This window comes from Mastacembelus armatus, chromosome 17 (genome assembly GCF_900324485.2).
Source record: "Mastacembelus armatus chromosome 17, fMasArm1.2, whole genome shotgun sequence".
NCBI lineage: Eukaryota > Metazoa > Chordata > Actinopteri > Synbranchiformes > Mastacembelidae > Mastacembelus > Mastacembelus armatus.
The window spans coordinates 9,411,181-9,439,104 of record NC_046649.1 but is presented as its reverse complement, the minus strand read 5'-3'; the positions used below and the strand labels follow the sequence as shown (position 1 = coordinate 9,439,104).

General features: G+C 43.5%; 1 protein-coding gene across 3 annotated transcripts; it reads right to left on the bottom strand.

Moving 5' to 3' along the window:
- Positions 1-1,290: 1,290 nt before the first annotated feature.
- ephb3a (eph receptor B3a) lies at positions 1,291-27,924 on the bottom strand. Of its 3 annotated transcripts, none has more exons than XM_026314183.1 (15): positions 27,420-27,924; positions 21,725-21,789; positions 18,998-19,670; positions 16,786-16,941; positions 14,662-14,997; positions 13,809-13,933; positions 12,066-12,222; positions 11,764-11,872; positions 11,427-11,479; positions 10,900-11,022; positions 9,944-10,191; positions 6,765-6,980; positions 6,328-6,477; positions 4,534-4,727; positions 1,291-1,913 (listed from the first exon to the last, which is right to left on the bottom strand). In XM_026314183.1, the coding sequence occupies exons 1-15, from the start codon at positions 27,481-27,483 to the stop codon at positions 1,802-1,804; spliced, it is 2,781 nt and encodes a 926-aa protein (XP_026169968.1). In that variant the 5' UTR covers positions 27,484-27,924; the 3' UTR covers positions 1,291-1,801. The 3 variants fall into 3 exon arrangements, with proteins under 3 accessions (XP_026169968.1, XP_026169969.1, XP_026169970.1); XM_026314184.1 differs by having other exon boundaries at positions 10,900-11,013; XM_026314185.1 differs by lacking the exon at positions 21,725-21,789 and having other exon boundaries at positions 27,420-27,467.

Here is a 27,924-nt window from a genome sequence, read left to right as displayed (position 1 = left end):
AACACACTTGCTATTCCTTCTTTTCATCCCTCTGCCGGATGTGAGACCTGGAACTTCAGCTTTAGTGAACCCACCGAGAAATCAAAGAGAATACCAGAGATCCGTTTAATAATTTATTTGCATATGATTATCGTAAAAATACTGAAAGAGAAATGCTTATTTTTGTTCTAGTTTTCTGGCTTTTTTTTTTTTTTTTTTTTTTTTTTTTTTTTTTTTTTTTTTTTACAATCTAACACACCTTTAATTGCACAGGAAAACGTCTGCCCTAACAGACACACATGTCATTTTCTTCTTTCATTGTGACATATAGGTTCAGATATTTAATGACCATTACACTGTAATTTCTCCATTTGTTTGTTCCTCCACAATAAACAAGCATATAAACGAGGGTCATAGAGAGGCCAAAGTCAGGTCAGATAGTTGGAAATGCTGAGTGGACTGGTCTAATAGAAATATAGTATTATATACAGGCAGTAGTTTTAAATAGGAACTGCGCTGACAGCTGGCGTGCTGAAGAGAACACATGTCAAGAGAAATGAACCAAATGAGTGATCTGTTTGTAGGTCAAGTCAATATTAAGGTCATGAAGTGATCATCTGGATAGTGACCTTTTTAATTCCTGCTGATCTCTTACACATTTGCCAAAGTGAAATATACAACACAGCACTATCACGGGCGCCTTTTATAAAAAAAAAAAAAAAAAAAAAAAAAAAAAGCAAAAAGAAAAGCCTAACAGCAAATTTGACAAAGTATCATCAGTGTTTTTAAAGGTAATTATGTCTGAACAGAACATACCCTTCTAGTTCCCTCAGTCACTCTCTCTGGTTTGTTACCGTGTGAAAAAAACACAACCATAGTAATAAAAAAGTTGAGCCCCGTACTCGTAAAAAAAAAAAAAAAAAACATTTTTTGTAATAACACATAACTTAGCATTCGAAACATGAGCCAAATTAGATTAAGAAAACACAGATGTTGAAAGTTCCCACAGCAAAAAATGCCACTAAAGCAACAGTTAACGTGGAACCTGCTTGTACTTTTCTCATGAAGACGTTTCCACTTTGGCATGCACATGGCGTGTCCCGCACAGTGTCAGTTACGTCTCTCCTCTGACAGACAGGGAGACGGTGTGAAGACTCGGATGCTTTGTACAGATTTGTAACAGGTATATCTCCCAGTACATGTGGAAGACAGTATTTAAGTGGAAGTGGATGAAAACTTTATGTATGTGTGTGTGTGTGTGTGTGTGTGTGTATTTTTCCTGTTTCCAAAAAAAAAAAACAAAAACCCAAAGATAAATAAAAGAACATAGTTGGTTGGGATACAAAAGAAAAGCTTGGCTGTATTGAAGATCTACAGATGTCTGTCTGTCTTTGAGTCAGCTTTAAGCAAATGTTTGCTATATCTTGGCACTGCTGAATCATCTAGATACTGAATTCTATCATCTGTCTGAGCTCTCCCATCCTCAGCGTGAGGGTGAAGAGATGGAAAGACTGATTCCCAACCAGCAGAAAACACATGCAGACATGCAAACACAACCTGAGAGGGAGTAATAGGAAGTTTGGCTTTATGTCAATAGTCACAAATCCACGTGTCAAGTAATGAACATACACACTGCAATGGAAAGTTCTCTTTAAAAGGACATTACATCTCCTGTCGGGAAGAAGCCTCCAAAACGGTCCTTTTTCTCGGTGTAGCCGGAGCTTCCTTTTTTTATTCTCTTCTTTTTATTTTACAACAGGCTCTTAGTGTCAGAGTTTCTAGGTAGTTTTCATGTGTTGTGTAGACTCCGGTTTGCAGCAGCTCACACTCTGATGGGGAGAGTTTGGCTCATTTGTTGACGAACAATCTCCTGGCTGCTGTCTGGACTCTTCCTGTTGTGCCCCGGCAGCGTTCCTCCGAGCCGCAACAGGTCCCTGCCAACACAAAGCCAAACGGGTCAGCAGCAGGCCCACAGCCACTTTAAACAAAAGCCCCAGCTTATTATGACTGCGCTAAGTGCTCTCGCTGAAGGTGGCTAAAGGTCTAATCCATCTTAGTGTCAGAGTAGCTAAATTCTGTATGCTTAAACCTCCTGCTTATAGACAATGAAAAACAGCACCATGAGAATATGCACAAAACTGCTGATCTAGTGCTTCCTACTCAAATGCCAAGCCAAATCTATTCATCACATTTTCAGTTTTAATAAAACTTCAACATATTTCTCAGCTCTTGGAAAAGGTGCTGCAGCCTCGGTGTCCTTTGTTCTTCGTCCAGTGTCCTTGTTTTGAAGGCCATCGTGGCTGAAGATACTCTACAGATAGCGCTGCATCTCATATCCTCCCTCTCCTCCCGTTATCTGGCCCGACATCACTGAGCAGCCAATGGTAAGTGAGCAGCAGCGAGCATTCGCAGCCTCAGATGCACACGCAAACACAGGAGACGCTCTCTAAATCATGCTCTGACAACATGATCCTTTCTCTCTCCGTCTCTTCCTCCTGCTTCTTCTCCGTCTATCTCTTGCTGTTGCATACAGATGAGGCCATAAATTAATCATTGGCATGTCATCTGCACACGGCTACACGTAGCATAACATAAGCGCACACAAACAGACACACAGACACACACACACACACACACACACACAAGCGCCACACACACATATCCCTCTCCTATTCGCCCATCACAGCATTGGGCGCGCCCTCCCCTGATGCATTAAAAAGCTCATTAGCAACCTAATTAAACACATTCCTCTCTTTTAGCTTCTCCTCAATCTCCCTTATTACTTACACTTCATCACCTCCTGCTTTTCCACATCAGCAGCTCTGGCTGCTGTCTGTCCTATCACCTACATTCCAGTATTCAGCCAAGTATAGGGGGAATTAAACCGAGGTCAGCCATTACATTTCCACACACAATTAGCTTCACTGAGCCCAAATCCTGGCACAGGAATCGCACTTGGGGCTCTGTATTAGAGTGAAACTGTGAGCCAAGGCACTGGCACAAGACCTGGATACTGTATGTATGAATTCTGCCTTTTGTGCCTGTCGGAAACAGGAAACTATCACACAGTCAGAGCCACAGAGCTGAGGGGGTGCGCTTGATTCATTATACATCACTACCGAGCTGAGGATCTAGCATTTAAACCAGCACTAATCATACTGTTGACTGGATGCCAGGCTGAAAAAATTCAGAACAAACACGTCAGTAAAAATGGCTGGAACATTTGGAGCCTCTGTGCTCAAAACAAAGCTGAAAAACAACTTGTCAAGGTGAGGGCATTTACCTATGAATAAGTCAACTTCTACACTTCCAAGGGAAGTGTCAGTGAAAAGAGGTAGATGTCTGCCTGGCAGCAGAACCCTTCAGCTCAAAGAAGCATCCTCTGGAATCAACCAAAAGCATAAAACAAACCAGACCCAACAAGCATGAATCTTGTTGTGCCTCTCTTTAGGCCAGCCATAATTTTTTTTCTGTGACATCTTATTTCAACAACCCAGAGGCACAGCACTGCTCGTCTCTGCACCAGGAGGAGTCTTCATCCTCAGCTTTCAGAGCCGTCATATACAATGCAGGGGACAATTTCACACAAAGTGAAAGTGAAGGAATTGCATCACCGCTTTTTTGTATTTGCACTGCTTCTGCTGTTAGGATAGAAAAACCTCAAAAGTATTTGTCCCTATATGCCTGCAGCATAATGCATACATTTTCAATAGAGGTTGGTTACTCTAGGTTCCAGCCAACCGCACAGCAAACTACAACAACCCTTTTCTACTATGAGCCTCCGCATTTACTGCCAGCTCTGGTTGCTGCGAAACTGAGATTCTCCCTGTGGTCAGACGTTACGAGACAATGATAAAGATGACCGTACATTTGGTACAACTTTCTATACATGGATACAAATGCCCGGTGAGATTCTTGCTGCAGCTATACAGAAAATAAATTCTGCAAGTTAGTCTAAAAAGTTGCTACATCTCCCAACAAACTTTCCAAAGTGGCAACAAATGGGATATAACACATTTCCAGAAGCATTTCCATCCACTTTACAGCTCCGCTCCACTCATTTCAATGTGCAAAAGGCACAAACTATAGCATGGATCTCTTATTTTAAGAAAAGTGACTTAGAAAAGGACTTTAGGCTCTAAGTGAAGGATTAAGGTGTTGTATGTTTTTAACAGCATGTTTGTTGGATGATCAAGCAGCGTCTAAAGCCATTTCCACCCACCTCTTTCCGTCACTGGAACTAGGGGGGGTCTGCATCCATCAGTTTCTGTAACTTTCCAAAACTGACAATTTGACAAGCTCGCCCACTTCATGCAGTGATTGGTGCAGGTGAGAAAGTAAGAAGGGTTTGAAGTCACTTTTCATTTGCACGACAAAGTGTAACTTTTTGAATGCTCTCCAGGAGAGGCCGACAGGATGACTCGTTATCGCCCTTTGAGCAATTATCGCATTTCACCCCTCTGACCTTCAGCTGTGGCAGCTCTAAACAGCTTCTTGCTAAGACAACGCATCACACCTAACTAGTTGGTTTTAAGCACATTAACACGGACTCACCCTGAGTAGGTGCTGGTCACCACCTTGAGGCTGGCGGCGTTGCGGAGCAGCTTGTCCAGGGTGCTGACAATGCGGGAGAACTTGGGCCTCAGGTTCCTCTCCTTCATCCAGCACTCCAGCATCAGCTGATGCAGCACCATGGGACAATCCATGGGTGGGGGCAGCCGGTAGTCCTGCTCTACTGCCGTCATCACCTGAGCGACAAGAAGAGTCACCAAAACAGGCCTAATTACCATACTAACATCCTCTCAAAGTATAGCTCGGACTGATGGGAAGACATTAGGTTTGTCTGGACAGATATAAGTTTTAATGTGATGCTGGTGCAAGAGGAAGCCTTCTGTGGACCTTGAATATTTGTAGCTAATTTCATGGGAATCCATCCAGTACTTCACTCAGAACCAAAGACTTTATGTCAGGGATCAGTTAAAATTCGTCCTCTTGGGGAACATGAATGTCCATAAAATTTTATTGCAATCGAATCTGTAGATCTAGTCAGCTCTGAGACAAACTCAAATGACACTGCCATCCATACAACAATGCAGCCAGCGAAGCTAAAAATGCTAACAAGTTCCAATAAACATTAAGTTTTACTTTGCCAAAAATCAACCGCAAATATCTTGCACACAAGGATTTCATCAAATTTCATGTAATGCTCCTGCAAAGTCTTTGGCTCTGACTCACTTGTATTATGCTCATTCTGTTTGGTCTTTGTTGAAGAATAATCCCCAGTCACCGTATTATGTCCTACACTAGACAGTTCCTTGGCTCACACTGTCACATATTCTGATCTGTCTTTCAGTATCTTTACAAAACAATAAAAACAATATCCTCAAGTATTCTCAGAGTTGTCACTCCAGAACTGGCATGACTGATTGGAGAAACAATAAGTGGAGAATGAAAACATTCACTCATTGATTTGACTTCTCCTAGCAACTGTATTTCTGTCCATAAGCTCTGTATGGGTTTTAACTCCCCAAAACAATAAAAAAAATTGCCATTTGGGAACAATAAAGCGTTTCTGCTGCACTCCTCTTCTCCTGCTGCTTGTCCTTTGATTTTTATGTCGTGCCTGTAGCCGGTGAGTACCTCTGTTTATATCTCGTGTTTGTTGACTCTGCTGCTTATTGAGCGATGACTGTGGCATAAAAGCCATTGGGAACAATGGAGGTCCTCTACTTTGATGCTTTCATTACTGCATGTGGGTTTTGTTATGAAAGTTATACATACATTACTGGTGTTTTTCATTTCGGGATCCTTTTTGTGCTTTATTGCTATCAGCGTTACAACTCTCTTTTTGAAGCACAATGCAGAGCAGATATTCCTCAGGGAATAAAGTGGAGGTGTACATATTGCTTCAGTGCTATGTTCTGGGAGGAAGAACCAAGAGATTTCTTTTTTCTTTCCTGCAAGCTCACCCCTGTAGTTACGATGCCTGTGCAGTGCAGATAGCCCACAGTAACGCCCGTTAAAAAAAAAAGCCTTTCCTGGGTATGCCTTTGTGTGTGTGTGTGTGTGTGTGTGTAAGGAGGGACGCTTTGCAGTACGGTTTTGTAGGGGGTGGGCAGGCAGGGGCTGTAAATAAGGTGGTAAAAACTAGAACACAGACACACAACTGCACCAGCATCTGCAGTGAGGAGATAAAGACAGAAAAACAGGCCCAGGTCCAACATGTCACGCTGGAAATCAAAGCCGCAGCAGCTCAGAGAAACTCTCAGCCCGCCCTAAACTTAGCCATAAAACTCCAGCATGTGCATTTGGTCTGTGTTTGCTCAGGAGACTGTCAAGCTCACTCACATCCTGGTTGCTCATGTCCCAGTAAGGCCTCTCGCCATAGGACACCACTTCCCACATGACGATGCCATAACTCCACACGTCACTGGCAGAGGTGAACTTCCTGAAAGCGATGGCCTCTGGCGCCGTCCACCGAATGGGAATCTTTCCTCCCTGCTCAGACACACAGAAGAGGATGGCATCAGCACCCTTGGAAACCCTGCAAGCCTAAAACAACACGCACCAGGAGACAGCCTGCACACACGCAGATTTCACAGACGGTCTTGCGTGCTAACACAAATATCGGCACACATGCATTTGCACATGTGAAACAAGTGAAGAGGATCAAATTAACAAGCTCGATTAAACACACACAGAGTTTACAAACACACAGGAGCAGAGTGCACACACATGCACGCACATACACACACACACACACACACACAATACTGAATACTGACCAGGGAGCTTGTGTACGTGGGGTCAGCAGAGGTGTCATCCAGAAAGCGTGACAGGCCAAAGTCAGAGACCTTGCAGACCAAGTTGCTGTTGACCAGGATATTCCGGGCAGCGAGGTCTCGGTGAACATAGTTCATGTCTGACAGGTACTTCATCCCCGCAGCAATGCCACGCAGCATCCCAACCAGCTGTGTCATTGTGAAGCGCCCATCGTTCAGCTACAAAATCAGAGCCAGAGATAGAGAGAGAACGAGAGATGAAGAGAGGGCAGTTAACGAACAAGGAAGAAAGTGAAGGAGTGAAAAATGAGAAAGAGGATAAAAACACTGTGTTGAAATAAGAAGAAATGGATGAGGGCAGAGTACAGGAGATAAGGAGACAGCCAATCAGTCACTGCAGCCACATAAACATGACATCTGTCATGATGCCACACGGCTGCTCCTGACAGTCACTGACAGCTGACCTTTTCATGCATGCTGTCCAATTAGTTGACTAATTAGACTCTTTACTATCAAACCAAACCTATTAAGGCTCAATATTGACTCTGCACAAAAACAAGAAACGAGTGCTGCAGCGCTCAAATCAAAACCAGACCACTGCAGGTATTTTTTTCTCTTTCTCTCACTGACACAGTAGTTGCAAATACAGGCGGTACATGGTTGTTAACAGGAATTCTTACAGGCGAAAAGCTTTGTTTGAATTTTTTTGCTTGTGAACAAAATTGGCCTATCGCCTGAATTAGAATGGCGTGTCGCTCACAGCTCATTTTCCCCATTTCAAAGTCCTTGATTTGCAGATTTTTGCCCTTTTATGTTACAATTTGGGAGCATGAAACAAATCTGAGATTAAGGCTTTCAGGGTTTAATTTATAATTCTCCACGTTTATGAAGCGTGCAGCTGTGGGATAAACTCCCGGTCATAATAAATCAGCACTGCAACCTGTGAAGGCCCATAAAACCTGATGTGTAACAGCTGAACTGAAACTAATCAATATAAAGTCAATGCACATTTAAAAAAAATCTGGGAACCTGGATGAACCTAAAACTTGCACTGAGGATTTTTGTTTATACGAGGAGAATCTGAAGGAAAAAAATAATAGATTTTCGGCATAATCAGTCCTTTCTTTGACTGCACAGTGAGAAAGCAAAAAACACAAGATGTGATATGACAAAATCAGAAACATTCTGCTTTGTAGTCTCCACACTCCAACGAAGTCTGACAGCAAAACAAGCCAGGATGGATGGATGTATAAGCAGCCATGATTCATAGCAGGACTTAAAAGACACGTCGTACACACAAGTTTGTGTGTGTGTGTGTGTGTGTGTGTGTGTGTGTTATTTATGTATCTCTTCTACATGTGCATATGTCATTTGTATGAAGGTGTGTCCATGTGTGAGTTAACTCCATAACATCCATGCCAGGGAAGAAGTCCGACTTCCTCTGAGTCACAGGCAGCGTGATACTGGTGGGAGAGAGGGCGTGAGGGCAGCACAGGCCGAGGAGATTTTTCGTGTTAATTGTGGAAGAGCTGACTGAGAGGAGTGGGCGAGAGGAAGGGAAGAGGCTCAGGCTGCTGGACTATCAGATGTAGGGCTACTAATGTTTGTTTTCATTATTGATTAATCAGTCTTTTTCCACATTGATTGTCTGGTCTATAAAATGTCAGGAAATTACGCTGCAGTGTCCCAGGTGATGGTTCTAAAATAAATTAATTGGCAACTGATTCACCACTTGTCACTTTTCAAGAAAAACAAAATATCTGCTGATTTCAGCTAATAAAATGAGAGGATTTAAAACTTTTTTGACAATACGACATTAACCCATTGGAGCGTAACTAGCAGATTCATCCACAATGACAATATTTGTTATTTAGTTGGTTGCTTTGTTTGAGTAACAATACAAAAACCAAAGACATGGAGTTAGCAAGGATAGAAGCTTGTTGCAGCAAAAGCAGCTTTGCCTGATAAATGACTCAATTTTAATTATTTTTTATTATATGACTAAATTGAGCAAATTATCAGCTTCAAGGCTTTTTTGATACAGAACAAATTATCCTTGAGTGCATGTTTGAGGTTTATAGTTTCATTTACTTATTCCTTACTGGTATACAGCTATTTAGCATTTCATCCATCCATAGATCCATAATGGATCTATGGATGGATCTACTATAGAGCCCAAAAGGACAACCTGAAAAACAAATAAAAACAGGAAATGCACAAATTTTCAGCGAACAGTATCAACAAATATTTGGGTATTTTGACTGACAGATTGCTTAACCATTTAGTCAAAATTATTAAATAGAACTGTCTGCTGGGCGATGACAGAGAAACACAAAAACTGCATTGAAAATCTTTAAACAACACCCACCTATCAGAGTTAAGCTTCTTTTGCCTTTCAGTGTCAAAGCGACAGGAAACACGGGGAGAAAAATACGACTTACAAGGCATCAAGTTCCTGGCATCAAGCCCACTAAACCTACAAGATCCCAAAACAAGCCGGTCGATGTCAAAACTCATCAATAACACCAATAACTCTACCCAAGGATTCTTACCATCTACAGTAGGCAAACATGGAGAATGTTGAATATCACTTAAAGATAAGCTGCTTTTAAAAGCAAGAGCATTTCATTGATTTACCACCGGTGTTAAGTAACGAGCTACAGTGAGTAGACTTCTTCACAGTGTAGCCATGCAGGAAAACGCATTTTATTGAATGTAAATGACATGTAATAGCCCCCACGCAGCTGGAAATGTACTGTGTGACACCTCATTTCTCATCCTGCTTTTGTTCAGCATTTTGTGTAGGTGGTGGTGGTGTGAACCAAAAACTCTGATCAGTAATGTATTCTGTAGTTGCACAAAGACTCTCTAATACACTGAAGCAAACCTATCCAAAGGTCTGCTGTGTGACAGTTTTCCACCAGGACTTTCTGCACTGGAAAGTATGTCAGCATCAGTCAGTCACGTCAAGCAGAGACACTATGCCTGTCTCCAGGCGTTATATTGCACATTTAATCTCTATCACTCAGCAAGCGAGAGCCTCGGGGTGTTTTACAGAGTAAAACATACCGATAACCCAGAGGTGTCGTGAATGACTGTTTGTGTGTGTGTATGTTCCTCTCAGCTTTGATACAAACAGTAAGTAATCTTTGCTGTCATAGGCGTTGCAGCACCAAGCTTACCCTCAGGAAGGAATCCAGAGCTCCGTTCTCCATAAATTCGGTGATGATGAGGACGGGGCAGCTTCGAGTCAGGACGCCTTCCAGCCGAATCACATTGGGGTGATCGAACTGACCCATGATCGAGGCCTCAGCCAGAAAGTCCCTCCTCTGGCGCTCGGTGTAACCGGCTTTCAGCGTCTTAATTGCCACCACCATCTCCCTGCGACCGGGCTGCTTGAGACGTCCGCGACACACCTCGCCAAATTCACCTGGAGTGAGACAACAGGGTGGGGGGAACGGGGAGGAGGGGGTGAGGGTGGTGGGGGAGAGGAGTTGAGTGAGCAGAGGAAGGAAGAGGAATAGTGGAGGGAAAGAGGATGTTGGGTGAAAGTGCAGGGAGAGGGAGCATTAATAGCCGGACTGAGGAGTGAAGGAGTTGAATTGGAAGAACTGAGGGTCGGCGTCCACTGTGGAAGAGGATTAGAAAGGACAAGAGCAAAAAAAGGTCAGGGGTCAAAGATGTTGGGGAGAGAGGGAGTGACCGGTATCGATCGAGTGTGCAACCCGGGAGCAGTGGGGGGAGACAGAGGACGGTTGAGGAACTTCGGGGTTTTGCATTTGGTGCCTGAGTACGGATGTTAACAAAGGAGAGAGAGAGAGAAAGAAGAGACAGAGAGGGAGGGAAGTTGAACGAGCAGGAGCAGGAGCACACTGTCATTTAAGGTGAAGTTAGGACACAACATGCCACTGGAGAGAGAAAACAGACTAGAGGGGAAAAGCTACAGAGAAGATTTTCACTTCAATCCTTTTACCCCCAGCTCTTATGCACACTATGAATCCTAACCCTTTTCTCCCAGAGAAGCCTCTCTTACAGAACAGACCTCAGGGCTTGATGGTACACTCCTGTTCAAATAAATCATTAACAAATCTGAATCATTCTCCATCCACTTGGACAAAAAAACAATGGCATCGTGTACCTGCACCAATAACTTCTTCTATTTTCACGCAGGAGATGTCTATCTCTTTGGCAAACTCATGGACAGCGTCGTTGGGATCCTCGTAGGTGAAGGGGTCGATGTAGACTTTGACTCCTGGAGAAACTGAGAAGGAAAAGTCAAAAAGAAGTCAAACCTTTTAATGCACTGAATGAATACATGCATTAAAAAACTGGTATGGTGTTCATGGTTTGAGTAGGATGAATCCTAAAGTGTTGGTGCTGATCACCTGCATTTTCAGTTTCATTGCATCAAAAAAACAATTTGAAGTTCAGCAGATTTCAGTTTGTGGTCTTTCCTTTCCCGATATTAAATTATTTTCCTCCTCTACATGACTCTGCTCTATATTTTTCAACTCAGCTGTCCGGTCAGCCATTCCTCTAAGCAAACAGTCAATAGTTTCCTGCCTCACTTAGGTGATTAGGTAATTGATTGAATCAGCCGGTTAACGCTACAGGCATGACCAAAGGACCACAGACTAGATCCCCAAACCGAACACAGAAACTCACTGTATTGCTGCAGTTTCTCAGTGTACTCCAGCTCCGAGCCACTGCGCTGCTTCCTGTAAACAAGCAGCACATAAACAGAGTCACATTCACATAATCAGTCTTGACCCTTTCCAGGTACAGCGACTCAAATGAATATGTAATTCAGATGAAACCACAGACTGCCAAGCCACAACCTCCCAGAGCAGCTGTTTTTTTTTTCTCCTCCTTTTTGAAGCTTAAGCACAAGTATACACCCTTTGAAAGCATGTGAAAATTTAATGCGTCTCTTTGTTCAGAGTCTAACTAGCAAAATGAAACATGCAGTTCACGCTGTCAGTAATAAAAATCAAACACTTACTTAAGGCAGACAACAGCGATAACCACCAAGGCAACAATGACCACCAGACCTGCGGAGGCTGAGCCGATGATGAGAGGGAGCTGGTCCTGCACTGACTTCTGAGGGTCACCTGGTCAAATAACAAGCAAGATACAAATCAGTAAATAACAGCAGAATCACTAGTGAGAGAATAGAGAGTGACCTTTTCTCCATGCGTAATGGATACCAATTAAGACGGCCATAAAAACTATTACGCTTGAGCCCTGATTAAGAAAACTGCAGCAGAAGATCATCAAGAACAGCAGGAAAGAAATTTTCCGTACTGTGTAGGCTGGTGCTGAAGTCCATGGGGTTGCTGTATCGTCCATATCCAGCAACTGTGCGAGCTCTGACCTGCACCACATAGGGCGTGGCAGCCCTCAGCCCCTCCACCTTGGCTGAACTGTGCTGGGATGTCACGGTGTGCGACATCACCTGGCCCTGAATGCAACAAAAGATTGTTAAAGGAGCAATTATCACATGTGTCTTGATTATTTTTAAGCGATTTGTAGGTAAAAAAAACTTTCTTTTGGTTTTTGGATTTTTGAACTTAAGAAATAACACAATCTTTCTCCCATATAAAGTGATTTGTGCTGCACTTGCTTGGAGGTGTTATGAGAGCTGGATACAAGATGGCGCCCATTCTTCTCACTGAAAGTTGCTCACCTGGTGTGTGCACTAAAATATGTTTCTTCCATGTGCAATGTTTCCCCTGTTGCCCCCGCCGACACTGGTTTTACAACAGTAAAACTACAAACCTATTTATTAACAGGTCATAATATAAAGAATGATAATGTGCCTGGCCTGCAGTTTGAACGTTCCTGTTTTACCATTGTGGTCTATGGAAAAATGCTTGTGGGGCTCAGGGAGATTTTTCAGTTGCAGTACTACAAGTGGCCACTAGGAAAAATTTCTGTTGATGACCATGCCTATTCTGTGATGCACACATTGCCTACCTACAACAAACTATCTGACTGTCAACACACCTGTTGTACCTACTTGAATGGAAAGCTCTATATACGTCTATATGAATGTAAACCTGTATATCAGGAACTCAAACACAAACACTTAGCCTTCTGTGTCTGGATGGAGGCCTCGTTTTGACAGGACATGCAGGTATTTGTGACACTCTCAGAGGGTGTGGCATGCACAAGATTCCACATTGCCGTGGTCCCTATGTCACATTGTGTCTCAAAGATGCTTCAGCTTTCAAGGTCTTGTCAGTATGACTAGCAGCTTGTGTCGCTAATTATTGCCGAGGTTGGCTAACTTGATAGGCAGTAACGTATAGCCACGGGCACATTAAAGGGGGCCAGGTCGGAACTAACATTATGTAGGGCGGCCCAGAGTTATATTACTACAGTGGCATTCCAGCTTAAAGCAATTAATGTTGCTAATGTTAATTAACTTAGTTAAAACTTTATGCAAATATGTAACTGAATTTTAAACAGAATGAAGGAAATAACTCATCGTCATGGTCTCTGGCTTCCCAGTTTTCCACAGCCTGTCTTTAATGAGTTACATGGACATGGGAAAGTAAAAACAGACCTACAGGTCCACAGAAGAGAAGATACCTGAATGTACTGTAATAGTATTAGCTCTGATCTGTTTTAGTGTCAATTAAACCTTGAAGCAAACTGACCTGTTGCTAAAACTGACCATTCCAGTCTCCTAGTCTGGGTACCTGAAGTATCACACCTCTGCCAACACACTCAGAGTTTGTTCAGAAAATCAGGGTTTACAAAATGTCCATATTATATCAGCAGGACTTCACTGGGAAAATTCGATATTTAGATATTTATGCAGCATTTCCAACATCAGTTGGTTAATCTGACCAGCCCATACACTCTAACAATAACGATTTATTGACTCCCCCAAACCCTGACACACATCACATTTCAATGTTCCATTTTTCAGCATGTGTTAAAGTGTTTCTCTCCATACAGGGCTAGAAAAGTAGAATTTCAAGTCAATAAGGCATGCATGTGACCTACGTTAAAGCAACAGCTAAAAGGTTCAGAGCTTACCCTCTCATGGTATTTAATCTCGTAGTCGAGGATAACCCCATTGGGTTTCTCAGGGGGCAGCCACGACAGACTGAGAGTGTCTGAGGTGGAGCGCATTAGATGGACGGTGGGAACTGCAGAAGGTGCTGGGGGTTGACATGAGAGAGGACACAGTTTATATTTCACTGCTACTGGAAAGTTAGTTTGTCTGCGACTCTGATAACTTTAAAGTTCTGAGTTGCCAAGACTTTCTCTTTTGAAGTCACAGACCATCACAGGAAGATAATTATTATTCAAAATACTCCAACCAGAACCACTGATGTTTCACCTTCACTGTTCTGTTTATTGATTTGTGAGGAATGAAAGTGACTCAATTCACAGTCAATGTTCTGGGTCCATAAACCGGATTAAGTGCAGGGTAACGGGCAGAGTAATTACAGTCTGTGAAAGGTGCTGAGCACTTTGGTTGATGATGACACTGCAAATATTAAGTGGAGATGTTAAAAGGTGACATTGTCCGTGATGTAACGTAAGATGCCTGGTTGACAGTGTGCTGAATGCTGACAGCGGGGATATAAAGTATACTTTACATTTTATCTGTCATCTTTCCTGCAACTTGCTCAGATAAGCAGCGCTCCAGCTGAGTTTCCTCCATCTGTCGCTCTCACTGAGCTTGTTCAGCAGTGTTTACTGTTGGTGTTAATACTGCTCTGGAAACTAAGAGCTCATTAAGACACTCACTGACATTGACTGAAGACTGGATCTAGTAACCAGCCTGTTTCATTCTGATGTTAAGTGGTATTGATTGGAGGAGCTCTATGAATTAACTTGGTTTGTCGACACATCCAATGTTATTGACAGATCTTCTACTAACCGGCCTGGTTGGTGGTGATGTTGACTGTGGAGTAGCTCGGTGAGGTGGGGCTTTTTCCAGAAACCCCGTTGACAGCCTGCACCTCAAAGCTGTAGCGGGTGTGGGCCTGCAGGTTCCTGACCACCACCTTCCTCTGCCTCAGGCCCAGCCTGCGAGGAGCTATGTCCACGTTGTCATCACAGCGTGTGCAGGGGCTCCGGTCTCGCAGGCATTTCTTACACACCACATTGTAGACCAGGTCGCTCCTCCCGCCTGTGTCCTCGGGCTCCTCCCACTCCAAGGACAGAGAGGTCTCATTCACGCTGGATATAACGTTGCGAGGTGCTGAGGGAATGGCTGCGCAAACACACAGACACACGTAGGTGTTTAAGAAGGTGGGCAGGCAGAACAGAAAAACACACAACTGAGGTGTTAGTCATGTTCCCTATACAGTGCTTACATTTTCCTCCCTCAACGGTGAAAGAAAGAAATGTTTTACTATCACTGTAAGAATGCAACAAGAGCCAATATATCATGTACAGAAACAGGCAAAAAGGGCCTATTCTTTTATTACATCCTTTTGCACAAATAAGTGTGTTACACGGCCAGAACAAATCCTTAGAATTGAAGCATGGGCAATGGAAAAATGTTAAAATCCAGCATATTAGAAAATAGGAGGACAAGACACCAATGATCATCTTTAAACAAATACACAATCCTGTGCAGCTCTAGCACTGTAGGCCACGTCCATTCCTTTGCCAACCGCCCTTGGTGGAACCTGCTAATGCACTCTTGATAGAAATTCATGTTCTAGTATCAATATAACCCAAGGCCACCACGTTTCAATAAGCAATGCTGCATTTTGAGTGGAGAGGGATTGAAACCTGGATAAAGTATGATAACTGCATAGGTAGGCAACAAAGATTGGTTCAGCTAACGTGCTTTTCATCCTGTTACAGTGAGAGGAGAGAAGGGCTCTCCGTCTAAGCTTCCAGCAGCGGAAAGTATAACCTGTCTCTGAGCAGAGAAAGAGAAACTGAGAAGGAAAGACTCTCTCGGCCAAAACTGTCTGTCCGCTGAGTTCAGCTCCTCCGCCAGCTAGCCCTGAGCCATGCTTCACTCGCCCTGTCCTTTCTAATTAAGCAGACACAGTTCAGAGTGGAGGCTCTTCTAATTGGACACCCATCTAAAACACACGCTGAGTCCAAGCTGTCGGCCATTGACTGGCTCAGCCTCTCTTGTGCAACACACCACTTCCAACACAAAGCACAGGCTGCCTGGCACGAGCTCTGACAGACCGCAGGGACAGAACTGTCAGGCCTGTGTGTTTGTGTGTTTGCATGTTTAGTCGGAGGTGGTGCTTGTGTCCCTGCCTGCCTGTCTGTGTGCACTGGTCAATGTCAGAGTCCACAGTGTTCCTGTGACGAGAATCTGGGGAAGACAGTTGCAGGCCATGTGTGTCATTTAACGTGGCAAAAGGCCCCTGGAGGGTGATTTTACATGGCCAAGGCAGCACACATCGATCTCAAGGGCCTGTCCATACCAAACTAGCACTGATGCTGCAGTCAGCTATGGACAACAATATTCACCACGTTCTATATGAATTGTTGACATATAGTTTCAGATTTCTCTTTTGACATGAAGCTAAACTGAAAATTTGTTTTTGTATAAGGAGATACCTGCTGAGGGGGGGTCTAGTCTATATTTATAGCATTAGCTGTCTCCCAACCATGGGGGCTCTTAGCTGTCGATATTCACAGTAAACGTGCAGTCCTCTAACCTAAACACTATGTAGGAATCAGCAGAGTAACATATGGAGAATTCAAATCACACACAGGAAAAAAGTGACATTACGTACCATTTATTAATATTTAGTGCCTGTACAAATGTATATTGCCACAAATGACAAAAATCACATCCAATTTAATGTAAAGTGTCAATTAACCTAATAAAAATACCTTCAAATTAACACCCTCTACTGAACCTCAGAAAAGTAAATATCCTGTTTTTATTAAAGATAAAGATAATACTGATTTTTCCTTAAGATGGATGCAGCCTTATCTGATCTGAGCATTTCTCCGACTTTCTAAAAAATTTGAAGATTTTTTATTTTTTTTTTAGCTTGTGCAGTGGAGGATGACTTACTGGTGCAGGCAGAGTCAGGGGGGTCGCTGTCAGCGCGGTAGAAAGCATTCTGGCAGGGACAAATAGTGGCCCCACGTGCACTGGTGCGGCTGTTGGATGGGCAGAGAGCACAGGATCCCTCCCCGAATTTGGGTTTGAATGTCCCCGGGATACAAGCTGGATGAGCGGAAGAGATGACAAGAGGGACAGTCAGAAAAAGAAAGAAAACACACACAAAAAAAGACACCGCTTCACTGTCACTTAAAAGACAAGTGGCTGTCACAGTTGTCACAGAACAAATATTGCACCCATGAAGTACCTGCAAAGCTCAGTATTTATGAAGAAAAACGTTGACACAAACACTTTAACATAAGGTCCTATCTAGATATTTGCATCTGCTCTTTCATTTTCACTCTTTCTACCAGGTGACATTAATCTCCCCAAAAAAGAGAGTCGGCATGACAGCAAAGTTTCACGTTGAAGAGGAGGAAAAGGAGGATAAAGATGAAGATAGACTGCTGACAGGAGATTGCTGTTGTCAGACAAACAGGGATGGAGAATGCTTCTGAGAAAAGGGATACACCCTAAACCCATCAATCAGTGTCTGTTCGATCCTCGCCTCTCCAAAACCACGTCGCTGAATACAAACAAGCCCTCCACAAGCATGCAGAACAGCTCCATAATAAGCTAATAAATCACGTCAAATGGAGGGGCATCAGACCTGACGTAAATTCGCTGTGGACAGTTATTAGAAAAATATACAAAGTACAGTAATCTCAGCTGATGCGTCCAAGAGATTAATTTGAATTCTGAAGTGTCACGCTGAAGGTTGGCTGATATTGAGTCTTAAAGATAAACCAGCATAAGCCTAGACTAAAGAAGGATTCAGATAAAGGGGATTAGTAGCAAAAGGTCTGGCTATATCAGCCTCCAGAGCCCCACGTTTTACTGTTTCCCACATTCCTAACTGATGGTGTAAAAGTGGGGGCTCTGGCAAACATCTGTCCTATCAGCGTGAGGGCTCATAAAAACAGCCAGTGAGAGAGAGTGTGTGATTAACTAGTTAGGCTAAGTGGTCTTTCAGTTTGAACTCAAGTTCCACCCTAATTCCCAACAATGGCACTTTTAGGAAAATCAGTGCAGCTAATGGCCCCACATTGTAGCTCTACAACCGAGCAATAAAAAGCCAAAGAAGAAATGTTGAAAATTGACTTTTTTTTTTCCTCTCGTAATTCACAGAGACCTTTAGGCTCTGCACTCTCTGATCTGATTTATTATTCTTCTAATACACAGTGCATTGTCATTTTCTTTTGTTTGTTTTTCTCGCTCCTTTTTCGAGAGGGTGCTGAATCAACCCACTGTTTTGGTTCAATCCATTAACCTCTTTGGAGGACACAATGATTTTCCTGTTTTTGATACACTAATGTTTCCCTCCTCTCCTCTTCTTTTCTCTTCTTCGCCCTCTCTCCATCTCATGCAGTGTTTGGCTGCGAGCAAGCGGCGAGACTGAGGTAAGAAATGAAATGTCTGAGTGATTAATGTTAGCGTGGCAGTGTTGGCTCATGTTGGTCTGAATAGTGTTAATGAGTGTGGCCGCCTGTAGATTAACTAACGGGATGCCACGGAGGAAATTACACTTCCTCATCGCAACCACTGGCTGAAGCCCTAGAGAGCTTTTTATCAGGGACTGGCGGCAAGCTTTTAACCTTGAGCCGCCAAATAGCAACAAATGAGCTCTCCAGCACATGTTAGACACCATTTCTCACGCCCAGGTGAGAGGAGGCTTTGCTTGTCTGTCTTCTTAGACTTCCTGCGACCCCCCCCTCCCCTCTCTCTTCATTCTTCTTCTTTTGGCTGCTGTTTCTGTCCTATCATTGGCAATTCAGACCTCTTAACTCACACTATCCTTCTTTCTCTGTTAATATCTCCCTTCTGTGGCTTTCCAATGCCTCTCCCTTCTATTATCAGCTTTTTCCTCCTGCAAATCTTTTGGCTCTCTATTTTGTGCCTTTCCACTATCTTTCTCTCCCTTCTGTCCTGCTCACACAATATTTGTATGCTGCTCCTCTCCGCAACACCTCATTAATTCATACTCTCCTCCACCCTCCTTCACCCCCTTTCAGGAGCCACACAATAAATGCAGAGAAGAGGGCACAGACTGAGGTGACTTGCACTGAGCATATAAAGGAGGTTTGGTTAAATAAAAGACCAAATGTCTGTTAAATACACATACCCTGGCACTGAGTGCCATCTGCAGAGGGTTCAAAGCCAGCGACGCAGGTGCATGAGCCGACAGGAACCATCCACTCGCCATCCCCGTTGCAGTACAGCTTTAGAGGGACAGACACCTCCATAGCATTGGTCACACAGGCCCCCGGAGCAATCACTAAGGAAGTGGCTTCTGCCCCTGTGGCAGTCTCAGGGAAGACAGCAAAATTGGCGATGGTGGTGGAGCACTTCTTGAAGAAAACCCTGACTGAGATGAGAGACATGCAGGCACCGAGGTCCTGGAATGCCAAGTAGAAGCCTGCCTTGGAGAGGGGGCCAAAGCTGCGCACTTTGGTGTTGATCCTCCCTGCCTCCAGCAGAGAGAAACTTTCATCTGGGGCAATAGTATCCACCTTCACATAGGGGTTCTCCCTCCACAGAGGGCTGGTGCCTGTAGCCGTGTCCCCCTCTGACTCATAGTAAAACAGATTAAAGGTCTCTTTGCAGGAGCCAGGGATGTTGGGGATGCTGGCGCAGTCACGGACAGAGAACTTAAGCTCAACGTAGACACGCAGTACACCTTTGCGGGGGATAAAGTCTGTCCTCAGCCAGTTGTTCTGGTTGGGCTGTCGGACATTACACACCTGATAGGTTCTGATTGGGCTCATGAAATCATCATAGCCACTAACCTCCTCCCACTGTGAAGACAACAGAGAGACACTGTGACAAAGCAAGAGACAAAAACTAGGACAGATAATGAATTAAGACAATAGGAAAAGAAGAATCAGTTTAACAACAAAATGAGACCAAATCAAACTAATTTTCCATTGTTTTGTTCTGACAACAAAGCTACAGCTACAGAAACTCACTTATGCAACATGTTAATAATCACTATGGAGTAGTGATAAATGCAGTGCCTCTTAATACAAACCATTGAAGCACAGAGGGCATTTATAACAGTGACGTGACATCTGATGTAAAAATGCAACACATGTGCACTAACACACACACACACACACACACACACACACACATATTCCCACAGTGTGTTGTGTATACTGCATGTGGCCTGTGAGGAATAATTTGCAGCTAAAATGCTTCTAATTGCATGAATCAGTCAGAAAATTTCAATCATTGTGGCCTATTAATAGAAAACATTTTCCCATTAAAACACATTTCACGCATTATTTGACTAACAGTTGTGATGCTGATCACGTTTTAGCAGTTTAGTAAACAGAGGTTGTTCAGCCACCAGGACAAATTATGGCTGGGGCTTTACCAAAGTCTTCCTGTAGTTGCTATACCACAAACTGCAGACACATGTAGCTACAACAGACCTGCTGCAGTGCAATCTGAGCAGCCTGGAGAAGAGATCTGGTTTAAAATGCATCCAACTGTGCATTTTAAATGTAAACATATTTATAATGCTCAGAGTGAGTTCATTATTAAGTGGTCACCTAAATGCAATGCTGTCTGATTGCACTGTGGCATTCCTGAGTGCTATCTATATAGTGATAGATATATATTCCCTCATGCCTACACATAGAGCCTGAGGGCAGATTTGTTCTTGCTGTGGTATCTAGTGGTTTTACATCATGACTAAAAATGGCATGGACATGACTTCTGTCTGTTTTCTTCAGTCTATAGTTGTTATATATTGGTAAAACTGGTCTTATGGTATCTAACATTCCAGGCTATGATAAGCGACCTCATTGGTCAATAAATTCAGTTCGTTAGGAAACAACCTTTTGAGTAGCCAGTCTTTTTTGGTTTATTTTTTCCTAATTCTCCCATGGACTGAATGCTTCATTTCCATAACAAATGATCTTCCCAGAATTGATTATTTCAACTGGAAGAAAATAATGCATAACTCATTTCACGTCTCTGAGCTCCTGTGCAATTTATTCCCAAACGATGAGCCCAAGAGTCAGTATTAGATGTCGTAAATCACCAGCAACACGTTGATGCACTACCTGACAAATATGATAATTGCCGGCCCCTGAACGTATGGGCTTGTCAGGCCTGAGGAGAGGGGCTGCCTCGACCAGTCGTGACATATGACTTCATGAATGCTAGGACATTCAGAGCCGGCCCTTGTAGGGAAAGGAAGCAGCCAGGGCTGCCGGAGACCGTTTCCATGGAAACCCACCATTTTCATTGACTGACTTTGCGCTCACGTAGCGAAGACAAATTACACTGGCCGGGAGTGGGGGAGGTCTGTCAGGCTGTTAGCCCTGGGGTCAAATTCATGTTGTTTTATTTTCTCACCATTCCTATAGGGGGTATCAACTGAAAACCTTAATTTCTGCCTGTAATGTGCTCTTGGGCCCATATTATAAAAGACACACACATGCTTTCAATTATCAGGCGCTCTATCCTGGGGAGACATGCAAGGTAAAGCCTACCTAATAGTCCTTACCCACTGTAGGGATTTGGTCTGTGTATCTGTGTGTTCGCTAACTTGTTTGTTTAAAGTACAATATGCCCCGTGTCTGTGCAGTTTGTGACGCGTTTTACATTGTCTAAATACTGAAAATCTTTGATTTCTTCCACACAATGTCAAACACTGTGTCTCTCTTTTTCTTCTTAGGATCCAAGAAATCAAGCATACACTGTAAAAACAAAGATATAAAACAGTAGGAGGTGTGCTGTTCAAGGCAGACTGGGCTCTATTAACAAGCAAATGGAACAAATGTTAAAGAAATAAAAGGAACACAAAACAAACTAAACACATGCAAACACACTAACTCACCCCACTCTCTGGGAATGTGGTCCAAGCCAGCTCTGTGGTTGCCCACCGACTGTCCATAAGGGTTTCTGCAAATTAAGAGTAGGAGGAAAGTTTGACAAACCGAAATTAAATGGTGTGAGGAGGGAAAAAAAGAAATGGCTGCACAGCGTTAAAGGCCACACACAAGTCTCCTGTGTTAGACAAAGGATGCAGGTAGGACTCTTACTCTCCTTTTTTTTTATACCCTCCACCCACGCGCACTCGGTTTGTGATGGACTGACAATCCTTGCATGTCTGTGATGCTGCCTAATTAAGGCTTTCTCTGTCTGTGTTTGGGACTCACAAATGCACTTCTTTCAATATTCACTTGTAAACCAAAGAACAAAGCATCCTCTATGCTGCCTACAGTGGGAAAATGTTCCATTAACCGAGTTCAGGCAGGTCATATAAGCACAAGGATGTTTAATGTATCACATCTGGGGGGAAGGAATTCATCCAAAAACATCTGGCAGTGCCATAAATGTGACATCCTTCGACTGAGATTTGTCAAATCTGAGTTAACAGGTGATCTGAGCGACGTTTTCCTCACCTAGTTGTTTACAGCGAGGAGGTGAGAGCAGGGCAGACAATCAGAGGAGAGGCAGAGAATAAACAGCAGGATCAGTGAGCACTGTTGTGTCAGGCTGCCAATCAGTTGTCACCTGAGAGGTGGTCCAGAGAGTTCATTTCAACACAGAGCCAGCCTCTCTCTCAGTGTATAGCTGTGGCTGCTCCCATTGTTCGTAGTTGTTGTTGTTAGCACATAATTACTAAAACAATTACACTTTCTTCGTGGAGACTCAGTGACACGATGCCTGCTGTGCACCATTTGCTCACAAGTCGCTGATAACGGCGCTAAAAGAGGGTGTGAGAGGGTAAACAAATAGCATGTCCTGTGCAGAACAGTGGCAGTCTTTCCAAAAAACAAGACTTTGTTCTGGTCCCATAATGCTGATCCAGTATTCAAAGACTGAAGATGCTGCATTTGCAGTACAGTGTGTCCTTGAATTTGATTGAGTGAGGAGCTCAGTGGTCCATCTGTAGCTGCTAAGCTAGAGATATGCGCAGTGTTTACAGTGTGTCCTACATGTTCATTAGAGCAACCACAATGGCTTTTCTTCTTTTTAGAGGACGAGAGATAATGAATAGTGATCAGTACATCCAGCAGGATAGATCACATCTATGCTGCTCAACGGTGTGCCATGGAAAGTCGCAAATAATTGTAACAGGGATTTCAAAAAGGCACTGCTCATACTAGAACTACAATTATCGCTCCTTATTTTAGTGCTTAGTGGTGGTAACTTTCGCACTGCAGTTATAAAAAAGAACAAAAGCAAGTATAAAGATTTCCTAGTTCTTAGTTCCCATTGTTTTGTGCGTAAACAGAAACAAGAGCTGTCAACTGGTATTTCATGCATTTCAGATGAAATGTTCCCCTTCAAAATATTGTCAGTTCATGGTCCCTTTTGGTAACACTTTATAATAAGTATAAAAAACCTAATGGAATAGTTTGACATTGAGAAAAATGTACCTATTCAATGTCTTGTTGAGGGTTAAATACCAAGATTGATACCAATCTCATAGAATACAGAATAACTTTGATCAGCAAGCTTTAGAGATGCTATTTTCTTATTAGAAAGAGTGTGCTACCTTCTTCCCCATTTCCATTCTTCATGCTGTTAACCAATGGTGGCAGACTGGCAACTGGCCACAACCAAGATATAGTTTGGCATGTAAAGTGGCAATTTGTTATTTTTACACCCTGATTTTTCTAGGAAATGAACAAAAAAAGTGAATTAGTCATCTGTAGAAGTATGGGAGATAGAGTTCTTCATTTTCAAACAAAGGCTCGTGGCTTCCCCATTTCCAGGCTTTTTAATAAACTAAAACTACCAGCTGTTTCTTCTAGCTTTATATTTAACTGATATACACAAGTGGTATCAATCCTCTCATCTAACTCTCGGCAAGAAAACTAATTAATGTAGTTCCCAAAATGCTGGACAGTTCTATTAAATGATGCACCACTACACTATTTGGCTATCATGAATCCCTGCTCTTCTCCATTAAGAAATGATCAATGTTAACAGGGTCATCAGTTTCAGTGACCACTGGCTCATGCAGCAACATGTAGGTGTTGTCGTATAACTAGCGGTTTTGATTACTTCTTATTACCACGAGAAGTTATTTTTTATGTAACCGGGTTCCAGCTAATTTGGTGGCATAAAAATTAGTGTATGAAGTACATTTAATTAACAATCGTCAAGTGATGACCCACTAAGCATTAATTAATCACTCACAGCCACTTTATCATTTCTTCATCGTAAACGACAGGACTAATGCCTTGGTTTGGCATGTGGTCTGTTGCCTTAGCCAGAATTTCTTTATGTGCAGGTCAGAGCATTTTAAGAAATGAAATGTAGGCTGGTAGGTTGGAATAAACAGATGAATTGTGCTGCATAATGGATTAAACAATGAATTTAAAACAAGTGGAACAAGTGGCTGCCTCTACCTTTTGTTGACAACAGGGATCACATTTACCTCTGCATGATATTTAATAAGTAATATTTATGCAGAAAGAGCATTTACATTTACAGGCAGCAATTTAAATGCAAAACCGAGCCCTGTTGCTTGATTTATTAAGGAATTCTCAATCTTATATTTGTGTGCCTAAGGACATGAGTGACAGCAATTAATAATTTCAGTTGTCGAGCCCAAATATATGATTGTGAACAAGGTTGTTTTACTGATTAGCAAGGCTTGCGCTAGAGAAGAGGAACTAATCAGTGAAATCAACGGCTGTTGTTTTTGCTTGGCTGCACTCGGCCCTCAGTGGCACACAGCTGAGTGAATAATCCTGGACTACACTCTGCTGATCCATGGAGCCAGCCAGTCCTCTGGGTGTCGGATCCGGTGCGTCGCCCCGTCCCTCTTCTCTCCCGGTGCCCATGGGCGACAGAGACAGAATCAGTCAGCCTCAGCTAACCACAGGTCTGAGCCGATGCTCCTTTAAACAGGCTTCACCTCCCACAATCCACACACAGAGACAGCAGACTGAACATCCTGCAATTGTAAAAGCTGGGTTCAAGTCCCCGTGTAAGCAGGATTTCACCCTGCTAAAGTATCTCTGAATCCCTAGCAGCTCCACAGCTGCTGTCCTGTATCCAAACCTGACCTCTGACCTCCCTGTGGAGCAAGACAAAGAGAAGTTTCTCTACAAAGATTTGAAAAAATACTTCTATTTTTGCAAAAACTATCATTAGCCAGCAGAAGAAGATGGCACTGTGTATCTTTAAGCATAACATCTGAATCCATGGTCACGTGTTGCTTTGAAACACTACAGTTTCCTTATAAGAAACATTTTGCTTGACTACAGCTCAATAAATCTCTGAAAGTGGTTACGACTGAAAAAGATCCCGTTTGTTCCACAGTTCTCCCCCCTTTCCTGTTAAATTTACAATGCCTTTGAGATCCCCTCGCTGCTATAAGTCAAATCCAGAAATCCCCCCCAGCCCCCATAAAACTACAGCAACAGTGGAGGCATTCACCCCATGGGGTAAAAAAACAAAAAAACAAAAAACAATGCTGCAGTGGGAACTTAAGAGCATCACCACCACCCTTGGCATTTACTGTTATTATTTTATTTTATTTTATTATTTATTTGATCACCCAACAGAGCCAAAATACCACACGACTCTGCATTCTCAGTTCACTTTGAGAGCTCACACTAATGTTTTATTCACTTTGTGTGAGCGGCTGCATCATGAAAGGGAGGCCTCGCCTTGTGCGACACTGACACTCGCTGCCAACAAGCAAACATATGAAATATTAACAGCCAAACATCATCATCAGTGATCAGAGGATGATCAAAACCGGTGGCTGTGAATAGGTACATAAAAACCTGGGATTCTGGCTCAAAGCAAAGCTTCGTTTGTATCTGAGTGAGTGTTTCTCTCTGTAGAACCGCAGCGATAACAGTCGAGACGCTCAGTTTGATGCCCGTTGAGCAGTTTCTGAACAAGTCAAGCTGACCCAATTCAGTCTGTCTTCATGGCTGCTTGCATCTGCTTTTACAGGTCAACAAATAGTTATTGTAGCTGCCATCCTGATGTATAGAAAATGTAAATGGAGCTCTCTATTAATGTTAAATCCATCTGAGAACTGGTTTTTTCTTCTGCCATACGTCGATGTCCTGTAGATTATTTTGTAAAACGCTTTCCGAGTGGTCATCTGTCTAGTTTATGAGCTTTTAAAATAAGAGTACACTAAACGCTGACTGCAAACGAGAGTAATACGACATAAAAATGTCACAGTTGCTGATGCTTTTTATTGCAGACCGTTGGTGTGAACGGGAGATAAGTCATCACTGTAGCGTTTGTAAATAAGCACACACTTCAAGTCGCAGCCCAGTTTGCATCATCCATGCGCAAACACTTGCCAGTTTGAAAGAGCAAATTCTAAATTCAAGCCATGTGTTGAAATCCACTGACTAAGCAGCTTAATAATGACATATAACTCACTTCCTCCCCCCTTCCCCTTACCCCTCATTTAAACCTATCCAATAATCTGCCCTTCATGTTTATCCTCAGAGGACAAACATTAGTTAACCCCTGAGCTTTGAGTAACAGTTAGTGGTCGGGCTGGGAAAACGGGGCTGATCATCTCGCCATGAGAGCCCACTGGGACTTGGAGGGCTGCAGCCACTGCATTGATTTACTTGCTGACACCAGAATTGATGAGGGATCAGGCTGGCCACGGTCCAGGAGAGGCAGATTGGACAGGGGAGGGAAACAAGGAGGCAAGGCAGAGAAATGTAGCTACAGCTCAGAAAGGAGGCGCTGGGTGGGGAGCAGCAGTGGGAGAGGGTGGGTTTCTCCCTGGAGCATCACTCCCTCAGTGATGGAGAGAGCTCCAGGGGTTGCAGCATACTTGTTAAGCCATTGACCTTTAATTCACACTTGTCATCTAATATGTTTCACATGCGTGTCCCTGTGGCGCTTCTTCAGGGGCCAGGATGGACACGCTCCAGTATAAGTGCCCACAGCACTCAACGGTGCTTTGACATGCAGCCTATACAGTCAGGATCTTCTGCTGTACAGTGATAGTGGAGGAGGGACGCCCCTCTGTTCTGTCGCTGTGTGTGTGGAGCTAACCTCTCTGGTGCTGGGGGGAGAAGAGGTGGGGCAGGTGGGCATCCTCACTCAGCTTGTGGGTGTGACAACAACAGGGACAATAGCAACAGGGCAGTACTTCAGCCGCAATGGAAACACTGGCATGTTACACACACACACACACACACACACACACACACGCCGCCACACAGAGGGAACGAGGCGTGCTGATACATGTGTACATGGATTACAATCAGAGAGCAAATTGATACTCAGCGGAATTGCCTATTTAACAGAGCGGGTCCGCATTAACAGATTTAATTAAGCCAAACATGAACGGGGGAACAGCATACATTAATGCCATAGTATAGAAACTGACGGAATGCACTGACCCCGATAGGATTTCAGTTTTCATATAAACACATACACACTGTCTTTCTGGTCCTTCTACAGATTTGTCTTTTTTTCCCTTATAGACGGGCAGGTGTTTATTAAATCATCATACATCCTAACAGCCCATTGTTCATCCGCAGGAGACAAAAGTGATGAGAAAATATAAAAGCGCATACCTTCGACAGCCAGCACCACGGGGACAATGAGGCTGCACAGCCACAGCAAGTAATCCATTGTCATAAAACAGGCTTTTGCAACATGAAGAAAGGTGTGTAGACTGGACCCTTCGGATGGATGGAGACTCACACACGGAGCACCGCAGCCGAGCTTTTTGTTCCTCTCCCAATTCTCATGCCTTCACTTGTGCTGTGGGCTCCCGCCGCCCCATTCTACCAAAATCCCCCCCCACCCCAAAAATGATGATTCTTATTACAGCTTCAATCAGGTCCCGTTATTCCTCCGGACTTAATGCGGCGGTGCAGGAGCGCTACAATGTGCCCTGGCTCAGTCTCATTCTCTTTATCTGACTTTACCGACGCCGAACCTCTGTCCAGGGGCGCATCCCTCGGCTTGTGCCGGCCCCAGCACAGGGTGGAGAGCCGGGTATGGGCTCCCCTCAGTCTGCAGGGAAATCTGTGTAGTCCACTTTGACCAACTCCGCGTAGCTGTTGCTCCTCTGCG